Genomic DNA, 12,195 nt, shown 5'->3' with positions numbered 1-12,195 from the left:
AAATCAGCTGATGTGCCCTTCCGTTCTGCGCATATGCAGACACTTTTCGACGGAGGGCATAAATCAAATAGAACACCGGCTTTAGCCAATAGCATTGATAATTTTATTCTAACGGCAGGAAAGTCTCCCTGCCTTCAGAGCACAATAACACAATGGGAGTTATTCCCCCGTCCACACGGAGTGTGTGGATGGGGGAATCAGATCTGTTTATTTTTCATTCAACCCGCTGGCTGAACGCTGCCTTAGTGTTGTAAACCAATTGATTATTTTTTTAAACTAAAACCAACAATTGTGCGCTTACAATACAAGGACCGTCAGAGAAGCTGGTGTGTTTGCAGCCAAAATAGCAAAATCTGGATTTAGGAGCTTAGTGCCACTCCTGTGTAGAAGACTTCAGTAAATGGTCCCAGCAAGCTCCCAACCCTGAATTCCTTAGCAGACACACCAGTCTATCATAAAAGTTGGTTTATGGCAATAGGATGGTAGTGTTTTTTTTTTTTTTTTGCTAGAATTATTATTAATCTGTACTTTTTGATGGCACAAGACTATGCCTATACTACATACAATTGCTAAGGGACTTAATGTCAGATGTCTTTTTCTAAATGGGCAGTCACATTTAATTATTTGTTTTGTTCTGAACTTTGAACTTTTAGTCTCGTTGTTGTTTTTTTTTTTTTTTTTTTTTTCAATATTATGGAACAATTATGGTGCTGTTATCAAGTGTCAGTACAAGCATTCTTTTTTTTTTTCTTTTTTTTTAGTTAAGCAAAGCAGCCTAGTCTATCCTCTAACCTGGCCGAACTAATTCTCTAAGAATCTGAATCATACATAATATTGTATATACTTCTAGTATATCATTTTTTTTTTTCTTTTATTTGTCCTCAATTCAGAGAGCCAGTCATAAGACATTTCTTTCTGTTTGTCATTACAGGTTGTGTGTCCTGCTTAGACTATGATGAACACTACATTATAACCTTCCCCAATGGATATGGGAGGTGAGCAAAACAAAATTGGAATACCACGTCTGCAAATGGCTTTGCTTTGGGGAATTCAATTTTTTTCCTACAATTGTTAATTAATATTTAAATAGGTCATCCGCTGACCACTTTGTCATTATTTACGAAGTATGCTTTAAAGCCAAGTTTATGTTAATGTGTTCAGGTCTGTATGGCCATTCTACATATATCTAATTGCTGGCTGTCGAAACTAGAAAATACTTTGGCTTTCAATAAGCTTCCCCAGTAGACCTTGCCCCTTCTATCTTTAGCTGCCCCCAGAGTATACATCCCAGTATCCACTGCACACTAACAAGGCCATTCATGTACTGTATACTGACAATGTATGCCCTTCAGTTATTAGGACATCAGCCTTCTTTCATTAGCTAAGGGAATAAGAGTAACAGAGAAATTAAAGTATTCGTAACTTGTGATTCTTTTTGTTTTTCTGGACCACTACATTTAAAGACGATAAACTACTATTGTAAATTTAGTGTGAATGATTGGTTTCTAATACTGACTCTAATTAAATGCGTTTTTTTTTTTTTTTTTTATATATATATATATTTTTTATACTATATATATATATATATATATATATATATATATATATATATATATATATATATATATATATATATATATATACACACCTATTGGTATCTACCTGGAGTTCAGTTCCAATTCTATATCTAGCCAAAAGGCCTTTACTCCATGTCTTCTCTTTTCCTGCAACAGTCTAGGAGCCTGGTTTCAGCTCCCTGTGGTGGCAGCCCTGCATTCCAAAATCCCACTCAAAGAACGAAAGACACTTTCACGGGACTTGAGAACTGAAAGTTCTCATTCATATTATCGTCCAATATAACTTTATACAGACAACCCTCTGGAGTATATTATTTTCTGATCTTTTGCGCCTCTACTTGTCGTGTCCTTTACTCCACGTAGTTGTTGGTTTTATTTGAAAGTCGTTGTATAATCAGATCAAAATAATATATCAGTTTTTTTGGCTCCATATAAGTGTATGGGGATTTCCTGACTTCCAAGCATGCTGTAGGGCAGTGTGTTGAGCAGCAGGAGCGTTATATGGAGTAAAAGTGTAAATTACACCTAACGCTTCTTACTTTCTACAATCTTTCCTCATAGAGTACATTTTTAATACCTACTACTAAACTTTAACCACTTCCTGCCCGGCCTATAGCAGAATGACGGCCGGGTGGTGGTACAATTATCCTGACTGGACGTCATATGACATCTTTCAGGATAACACCCGGCGTGTGTCTGTGGGGGAGTGCAGCATGACGATCGGTGGTACAGAGTGTCAGTCTGACACACCACAACACCGATCTCAGTAAAGAGCCTCTGACGGAGGCTCTTTATCACATGATCAGCTGTCCAATCACGGCTGATCACATGGGTAAACAGTAAAAGCCACATATCAGCTTTTCCTCACTCATGTCTGACAGACCTAAGTAGAGGAGAGCCGATCGGCGGCTCTCCTGAAAGGGGGGGGGGTCTGCGCTGATTGATTATCAGCCCAGGCATTGGGCAGTATTTTTTAACATGTTTTATGTAATATATATGTAATAAAATTTACCTTATTTTTTCTATAATTGGTGCCTTTAAGTCCATTTTTTTTTATTTATGACAAAACATTGTGATTGAAAGATTGTTTCTGATGGCACGGACTCTGTGATTCTTGGTCTGGCACCTGCTATGGCTGTAGTTACATCTTGCAACAAATGTATCACCTATAAATAAATAACTTTGCTTATATTGGTCAAATATATTGTGTATTTTTTTTGAACTGCTTGAATAAATCTATGTCTGTGTCCTCAGGTCCATCCTGACTGTGCCTTGGGTGGAGCTCGGTGGAGAGTGCAACATCAACTGTTCCAAAACTGGCTACAGCGCCATTATCACCTTCCACACCAAACCTTTCTATGGTGGGAAGAAGCACAGAGTCACAGCGGAAATCTAGTGAGTTTTTAAAGACTTCTTTGGACAAATGCCATCTGTTTTATAGGTTATAAAGCAAATATTTTTTTGTTTTTTTACTGTTCTCAGTGACTCCTTTTTGTTTTCCCCCTAGTCCTCCTAATGACAAGAAATCTATATGTTCAGTGGAAGGAGAGTGGAATGGTGTTATGTATACAAAAAACGCCAATGGGGTAAGATGTTCTTCATAATGGCGTTATTATATTTAGTTATTTTGGTTTCTTGAGTAACTTATAGAGATTGTCCCCAATTCATATGTTTTCTAAAGAGACACCTCCTTCCCGGCGGCCGTACGCATATTTCCAGCCCCTCCCGATCGGTGGGCCTTAATGCCGAGAGGCCCCATATATGCACACCTAAAGATAAACCAAATTGTAACGAGAGCGCACACCCTGCACAGTTACCAGCTGTTAATAAAAAGCTCACAATCTCTACTTGTAATCGGGAGCTTTCTGAGCATGTAACTGCTGCGATAGCTAATCAACCAACATGATCAGAAACCCTACCTTCCAGCATCTGAAACCCTTTAAGGTGTCAGGGGGCTCCAGCGTGAAGGGGTTAAATGCCGTAAAGATATTTTAGGGAGAATGACAGGGGAGATGGGGCTGGCATCATATGGGAAGGACACAGGGCAAGAGTCCTAGACCTGATGGGTTCACCAATGCATATTATCGTAAATTCTCTCTAATCATATGTGCGCATATTTTAATGCCCTTGCATCAGGAAACTTCCTCCCCAAAAGAAGCACTGTTAGCCCATATTATGGTCCTCCCAAAGGAAGGGTAAGACCTCCCTACCCCAAGCAGCTGTAGACCGATCTAGTTACTGAACACTGCCTTTAAGATCCTGGCGAAGATCTTGGCAAATCGGTTAAAACCCATTCTACCAACGGTGATTCACTCAAACCAAACAGGCTTCATAGCAGGGAGGGAGGGAGGCTAGGGACAACTCCAACCGAGCCAATTCACTGGGCAAACTTACAGCAACTCAGTTCACCCTGAAGACAAAAAGTATGCTGGACAGCCGCACTCCAAAAAATTCACCTTTTATTTCATAAAAAAGACAAAGGTCCAAAACATCCACGTACACATTTACCAACACGTATAGTTGATGCGTTTCACACTAAAAGGTGCTTAGTCATAGCTAGAGAGTTACACATACATACTGGTATATAGTATATCCAATTCACCCTGTCTTCTACCATCTACTGATGCCGAGAAGGCTTTTGACCTGGTGGACTGGACGTATCTTCAGGCAGTACTATCTAGACTGGGCCTTGGCCAAAACATGCTTCGGTGGATAAGCTCCTTGTACAGTTCCCTAGAGGCCCAGGTTAAGGTTAAGGGAACTCTCTCTAACACCTTCCCTATACGGGACAAGACAGGGGTGCCCCCTGTCCCTACTGATATATTTGCCCTTACCCTAGAACCGCTGCTCAACACGATCAAATCCAAACATTACAGGGTTTAAGGTAGGGACGACGGAACACAAGTTATCGGTATACGCCCACGACGTACTATTTTATGTTACAAACCAATTGATTTCCCTTCCCAATATCATGGCGGAATTGAGATTGCACCCCCTATGGCTTCCTTCATACGGAGGTACTATGAGGCTTTTGCTCTGCAAAGGGTACTAGACTAGCAGCATCACACTACCACTAAATCCTGCTTTCCCCTTGAGAAATTTTTAGCTGGCCACAACTTGTCCCATGCCCCATGGCTTCCCCGGGATTGCCAAGGCCTTTCAGCCTTTGTGTCCCCTGTCTCTGTTGAGGTTGTGGGAGACATTAAATGCACAAGGACTGCTGTCACCGCCTGTGTCCCCACTTGCATCCCTGGGGTGGGGGTCCCCGGGTTCAGCCAGGGGGAACACCTCTCCTCCTTCCGCATGTGGGCAAGGGATGGAAAGACACGGTGTGGAAGGTTTATACATGAGCAAGGCCTAGTCTCCTTAGACTGGCACTGTTCTCAATTCGGCAGCTTCCCGATTGACGAGTGGCACTACAGACAATTGCATCACTTTGTCCAAAGTTTTCCTCATACCATTCGGCCCTCTATCTCCCTGACCCTGTTCGAAAAGCTGTGCATGTCTGCAGACCCTGTTCCCCATTCTATTTCTGTGTTCTGAGTTGTTGCCTTTTGCGGAATCCTGGAGTAAGCCAGTATATGTGCGAGAATGGGAGAGAGACCTGCAGCATACATTTACAGAGACTCATTTATTATCTTTACCCACAATAGTTCTGTGGACACATAGATGCAAGAAAATAGCTTTAAGCTGTTGACCCGCTGGTACAGAGTTCCCGGCTGTCCTGGCTAAAATGTATCCGACCGCTTCTGATGTCTGTTGGAGGGGCTGTGAGCTTCAAGGTACCTACATATATGGTGGGGTTGCCCGAGGCTTAGGCCCTTCTGGCAACATGTCAGGACCCAGATAAAATGTATCTTAGATATGGATATGCATGACTCCCCATTGGAGTTTCTACTTCACTTGCAATCCACTCCTTTTTGCACCTACCATAAATCTGTTCTGCCACACCTTTTAAACGCTAACTGGTGCCTGATTCCCATAGATTGGAAGTCGACTCATGTTCCTGGATGATCTGATTGGGTACGTCTGGCCAATACTATTATGGTGGCGGAGGAGTGGGTGGCAAGGACAGATATGACAAGTTCTATAGTATGTGTGCCTCTAATACGGTACAGGCACCATAATTTGCTGCCCCCAGATTTATAGGTTAACATAATGCCTATGGGCACGAGACCTACGTGCTATAGACACCTAGACTCTTCATGACAATACCAGTTTTTAACTGCAGATATGGTGCTGATTGTTGTGATTATTATTTTCGTTTGTTCCCTCCCCCACATACTTTACCCCTCCTTCCCTTCTTATTCTGGATCAGAATGGGCGCAGTATTCACAGTGCTGTTTATGATGCGTGAATATGCAATCCTGGTTTGGAACACTGGTGTGAAAACACACCTCCCACTGTCTGGGTATAAAATGGTGAAGTCATATGATGTTGGCAACTGTATGTATCAAAGAACCTCCTGACACTAGTGGCCCACTGCACCCTATTTCTTGTGTGCCCCCTCTTTCACTTACTGTCTCCCCTTTGTTTCTCTCAATGTATGTTATACTGAAAATGTAAAATAAAGATTATATTTAAAAAAATGCTATGAAGGAGGAAGGAGGGGTATACAGTTTATTTTTTACAAGCATGGGTCTTCAATCCAGTCATTTAGGACCAAGGGCCCTGAATGCTACAGATACGGAGCCTGTTCTTGCAGCATATTCTGCTTTGTGCCCAAGATGGCTTTATGATGCACCCCAAAAGGGTGAGTCCTCGACACTCTGAGCTCACTGGATGTGGGTTGGGAACCCAGTGCTGGGTCTTGGAAGTCTGTAGGGAACAGGAGCGGAGGAAAGCCAAGTATTGCAGCTAAAGCTTTTTATAGTTCAACTTCAGCAAGGCATTGAAAGGTTCACACATTTCCTTTAGCTGGAATTGGGTCTAACCCTTTGACTGTCAAGGATGTCCTTGTCATACCTCATGGCATTTAGTGGGTTTATTTAGAGTATGGGCTCCTCTTTAAAAAAAAAAAAGTGATAACACTTTTGTGTGTGCATCTTGTTTTCTCTTTGTCCCCTGCAAAGTCCAAAAAATATTTTTTGAGCATGCCAGTGAAGTCATCTAATGCAGCATCCTGTGATGGGGTTGACAATGATGCTGCACTGCTCCTGAACTCAACATAAGTTTTAACTTTACCAAGAATAAAAAAAGAAAACCCTAAGGCTCGGTTCACACAGGGGCGACTTCGCCGCCAGACAAGTCGCGCCCCGTTCTGTACTACGGAACCGTTCTAATAGGAGCGACTCAAGTCGCTCCGACTTAGAAAAAGGTTCCTGTACTACTTTTGCGGCGACTTCGGGCGACTTGCATTGACTTCTATACAGAAGTCGTTTTGCAAGTCACCGCTGAGGTCGCGGCGCTGCAAGTCGTGCCGCCTACTGTGTGAACCGAGCCTAAAAGTCATTTTATTGCTGTTTGTGTCCCTGTTAACATTTTCTTCTCTTCAGTCAAAGAAAACGATGAGCAAATGTTTATAAATTAACACAAACTGCAGTTATTCCAAAACAAATTTGAGCAGTTTCCTATCACCCAGGCCCCTCACGGACCCTTAACTGTAGTAGTCATGTGTTTCATTATTAAATTATTTTTATCCTGACTTTTGCTTTCTTTCACAGGAGAATGTAGTTTTTATAGATACCAAGAATATGCCTATAGTAAAGAAGAAGGTCCGCAAGCTGGAAGACCAATTAGAATATGAATCTAGGAGGTGATTAAATGCTGCACGATTTCCTACTGGGGTGTTTGGTGGCACTATTTTTAGAGATTGTTACCAGCAATTTGTCTGCACTATGCTAAAAAAAAAAAAAAAAAAAAAATCTTGCTTGCTACATTTTTCTCTGAGGTAGAGAAGCCATATAATGTCACAATATGCACCTCAGCCAATCAGAGGAAGCCTTATATTCATTGATTAAAGTACACAGCTTCTGTGAATGGCTGAAAGAGGGTGCAACCCAACTCAATCTTGTTCCAGCAGCAGACTGGAAGTCCCCGCACTTCTCCAGTTTATACAGTGTGACAGCAGCAGCACATAATAGTAAAGGAAATAGTTTGTTTGGGCCAGTTTGCACTTTTACAGTATACGTACTTGCCTATTTTCAGGCTGCTCTGGTCCGATCACCTGATTTCACCTGTCAGCCAGCCTTACTATAGCGCTCCTTCCTCTGCCCTGCAGTTTCTACTGGCTGACATGAGGGGAGCTGAATCGCATGACTGGACTGAAGCAGCCTAAAAATAGGCGAGTGTACAGATCTTTCTTACAGAGGGTTAGTCTGCATAGGTATCACCCAGAATTCTACTTCAACAAAGCAGAGCTGTAGAATAAGACATTCAGCCTCTCTATACACTAGCAATGATAGTGGAAGGGGTTATCTTGAGCTTAACTGTCAGGGATTCATCCTGAAAAATAACAGTGCTCCTGTGCTAATAGCACTGTTGCCTCTGACTGCTAATCTCGTGGGATATGAAATATTAATTGGTGAAACTACTACTGTGCTGTTCTCGTTGTTGGGGCTGCCGACATGAGAATGTACAACCCTGCCTCTACCAAGATGGTTTCCTCTACGCAGAGACAGTGTAAAAAAATAGTTCATAAGTCAGTAAAGGGGAAAGATCAGATGCATGGGGACCACAGGCAAAAACAGGTGACTAGTCTTTTGCCTTTTTTTTTCTTAATTGAGTATCGGAGAGTCAGTGGAGTGTAGATAGCTGAGGCATATACCTTGCTGATTAGGGGTTGCTATCAGTAGCCACTGCCACTGTGTCACCTGCTTATTCAAGGCATTCTAGAGCACTAAAAATTAAATGAAAATGTTAAAAGAAAACGAATGCAGCCGCCACATCTAATGTTTAGTAAGCTGCAATACATCACATTTTTAGTTCCGTGTTTAATATCCCATCAACAGTATTTGACTGCAGTGTGTGACTTGCTGTAAAGTTTCTATTCAGTGCTGAACAATTACTTTTATTTAATCTGATTAAAATAGAATGGAAATTATGTTTATCTTTGTAATTCTCACACCTACACTTTTATAAGGTTATGGAAAGACGTCACATACAACTTGAAGATCCATGATATTGATTGTGCCACTGAGGCAAAGCACCGTCTGGAAGAGCGGCAACGAGCAGAAGCGAGAGAACGCAAAGAAAAGGAAGAACAGTGGGAAACCAGGGTGAGTTCCAGTTCTTGTTGTCTTCACTCACAGCAACTAGTCAGATTCCAACCAATCCCTGTAGTTGTTATAATAGGCAATAGTGAGGCTGGATAATTCCCAGAAGTCCGACAGCGATCTCCTCCACTGAGCTGTTCTGAAAAGGAGACACCCCAATGACCAATGTTCTGTTAAATTGCCATCTCCAATCACATCACTTCCGGTTACTGCAAAGCATCAGTAATGGGAGATTTGGACAAATTGCTGTTTTGCACATAACCAGCAAATGTGTACACTCCAGTAAACAAAGAATTTGCTGTTTTGACAGAACAGCAGCTAAGGAGGAAAAAGTTGTCTCCAACCTGGAGGCAGCCATGTTTGCTAGTATCGGGCGGACTAGCAATGTCCGCTCATATCGTGTAACGGCATAGTATTGTGTAGTCTGCAGCTACTGGAACATGTTCCAAAAGGTAAACTTATCCTTTAAAAGCTGTAGTGATTTTTTATTTTTTAACCCTTCGGCCAAAATTGTGCAAGCATTTGCATCTTGGAGAATCCTCACTGCAGAGATACCCTATCCTCTTTTATCTCTGAACTCACACTGCAATGGCTTCATGCAGAACAGTAGTACAGATAGTCAGACAGGGTCATGACCCCTCTTCCTCCATTGGGGAAAATTATTTTGTTGATTGCACTGTTTACAACACAATCTGTGAAGGACAGAGAATCCTGGTCCTAATTGTGATCCCCTTTATGACAGCGTTACAAGCTGCAGATTATGCTTTTTGTGAAAAGGGCACTTTAAAAAAATGAAGCTGCAGGGAAACTGCATAGTGCAGTACGGTTTCCAGTACAGGAAATTGTGTTGCGGTTTCCAGTACATAGTAATACGTTGTGTTTTTTTTTTTTGTGTGGAAAGGCATGCGAGTGCACGCCTTTCCGCACATGCTCAGATGTGAACCTAGTCTTGGTGAAAACAGGAACAGCTTGCTTCAGTGTTTGTATCCTAGTCTTCACCACTGTCCATGTCTGCGAACCCTCATAGACTTGTATAGTTTCAAGTGTCTCCTGTCTAAGTTGGCAGCTGCAGTTGGGTGGGTTTTGGGATTTATTAATTTTTGGGAACATGTTACATGTTTGGCAGCACTGCCCATTCATTTCCATGGGCAGGGTGTTTTTAGGAGCGGTATATACACTGCTCCTAAACTGCCCCAAAGATGCTGCTTGCAGGATGATTTCCAACGTCCTGCAAGCGCCACCACTCCAGTGTGAAAGCACTCAGGCTTTCATGCTGGAGAGGTGCTTTACAAGCGCTATTCTTAGCGCTAAAACACCAGTAAAGTGCCTCAGTGTAAAAGTGGGCCTCCCCCGATCCGGGGTTTACTAACTTTAAGCACCCTAAATATGTTGGTGTTTGAATGGTGTAGTTTCGTAGTGTTGTGCAGACCTTTATTGCCAATTAGATGTAGTTACCCAACCTTTCCATCTACTTGATTGGAGCATCTGATCAGACTTGCCACATACTGATGACAATAAACTTTTTTTTAATACAATGGAACAGTAGCTTCTCAGTCAGGTTGTTTTTGCTGTCAGTGATATATGTGATGCCTTACACGAATATAGGGAAATCTTACACCTGTGGTTTATTTGATAAAGCAAGTTCTTTCTGTATTTACCTGTCTCTGCATTCTCTTAGCTATTCCATGAGGATGGGGAGTGCTGGGTGTATGATGAACCACTACTTAAACGGCTGCCCGTCAAGCACTGAGTGGCCCACAGAACAATCGTGGCAGAACCATGCGAAGCCCAGAAAAAGAAGAAGTTATTGTGACATTTCCGGATGATCCAACTCTCTCTTTGGTGCTGAGAGTGCCCTTACACTGCAGCGGTTCCTTACTCAGGGATACTGGACTTCTATGATATGACAATTCAAACAGGACAATGTGTCTGTGTTTCACAATTAACGCTTTAAAAGGTCCTGTACTTTCCCATACACCTAGTAGCTGGTACTCTCCACAGGAGCCGTTTTGTCTGTTAGCCTGTTGGTTTCACCTGGCAAATTATTCTCTAATGGACTAATTGGTTAAGTCAGGCCCAAAAAAAAAAGATTTCTTTACAGGTACCAGCTACATTTAGAGGGCAACTCTACCCAACACTGCTGTCTCCTGGAATGAGGCTGGATGTTTACTGCTGCCTGAGGCCCCAGTGTGGCTTTAACAGGAAACATTCAACTGGAATTCCTCTGCATTCCTGGGGGGGAGACCACTAGATGGCAGTGGACCCAGCAATGCACCACTTGCCCTGTGGTGGATGCTTAACTATTTAGGGGAATTTTGTTTTTGCTTTTTTAGTGGCACAGCCATGCTGGGGAAGGAGAATCTCTCCCTGCCTAAAAGGCCTGAACATCACAGTCCCAGTCCAACAGAACCAGCAATATCAATAATGGTTGGAGCTGTACTTTTAAGTCAAAGAATTAGCCTGGGAACATCCAAAAACAAAAATTGCATATCAGGCCTTATTACCCAGTGCCACATTCTTCTTCCTCTGATGATCGCAGGACGTGATTGTTATTCCACATCAAAATGTCTTTTCAGTTCCTCTTGTGTATATACAGTACAAATCTGGGAATTTAATACCCACCAGAACACTTCTGAAAATTAGACTTTACTTTTTGGCACTATCCATACCTACCTGAAATTCTCAATGTGTAAACTGCCCTCTATCTTCATATATATATATAGTTTTTTTTCCCCTCTCTATCTCCTCTCTCTTCCCCCTCCCCCCAAGAAACTGGTCTTGCCTTTGTATTTATTTATTTCCTAATAAAATCGTTAGAGCAAATTATTTTATTAGATCTGCATTTATGATTTGCAATTAAAAATCTAATCTTCAGAAAAAAAAAATAACTGTGTCGTCTTTAAACTAGAGTAAAGAAAATAAATGCACCGAACAGTTGCTTGGGATCCCACAAATCTTCCATTCTGTTACCAACTACACAGCTAGAGATCTGTTCTGCCTTATATTCCTACTATGCCTGCCTACTGGTCAGTGAATTATGCAGGGAAATTGGGACATACAACTTCCTTGTCGTATATAGTGAAGAGTGTTAATAAATAAAAGCGTTGCGCTAAAACGATTACAGGGAAAATCCTCTCTGAATAAGCAGAGATAATTAAGTCTATTGTCCCCAAGTGAAAAATGAACTAGTCCTTAAAAAAAGGAATATTGAAAAATTCTTCTCGCCACAAAATCACAGGTGAATTACATCACACTCCCGTCATGGTATAGGTGGGCCACCAACATACGGACAAGGTGTGCACTTGCCATGTAACCAGGACCCCCTAGTTACATCCAAGTCTGGCAAGCTTTAGGGAATTTCCCTTTATATGCACATGCCTGTGTACAGCCTTGAAGAAGGGGTA

The 12,195-nt window shown here is 41.9% G+C and overlaps 1 protein-coding gene across 7 annotated transcripts in view; it reads left to right on the top strand.

The window, feature by feature from the left end:
* The window catches only part of OSBPL9 (oxysterol binding protein like 9), a 220,780-nt gene extending 209,163 nt beyond the window's left edge, over window positions 1-11,617 (top strand). For all 7 annotated transcript variants that reach the window (XM_077450243.1, XM_077450242.1, XM_077450244.1 and 4 more), the window contains 6 exons: window positions 932-995; window positions 2,832-2,972; window positions 3,085-3,163; window positions 7,241-7,332; window positions 8,659-8,794; window positions 10,470-11,617. In XM_077450243.1, the coding sequence (XP_077306369.1) occupies window positions 932-995; window positions 2,832-2,972; window positions 3,085-3,163; window positions 7,241-7,332; window positions 8,659-8,794; window positions 10,470-10,541 (584 nt within the window). In that variant the 3' untranslated portion in view covers window positions 10,542-11,617. The remainder of the gene's footprint in view (window positions 1-931; window positions 996-2,831; window positions 2,973-3,084; window positions 3,164-7,240; window positions 7,333-8,658; window positions 8,795-10,469) is intronic.
* The last annotated feature ends 578 nt before the right edge of the window (window positions 11,618-12,195 follow it).

The sequence above is a fragment of the Lithobates pipiens genome, unplaced genomic scaffold (assembly GCF_037356315.1).
Source record: "Lithobates pipiens isolate NorthernLeopardFrog02 unplaced genomic scaffold, aLitPip1_a1.2 Scaffold_23, whole genome shotgun sequence".
Classification (NCBI taxonomy): Eukaryota; Metazoa; Chordata; class Amphibia; order Anura; family Ranidae; genus Lithobates; species Lithobates pipiens.
This window is presented reverse-complemented; position numbering and strand designations above follow the sequence as displayed.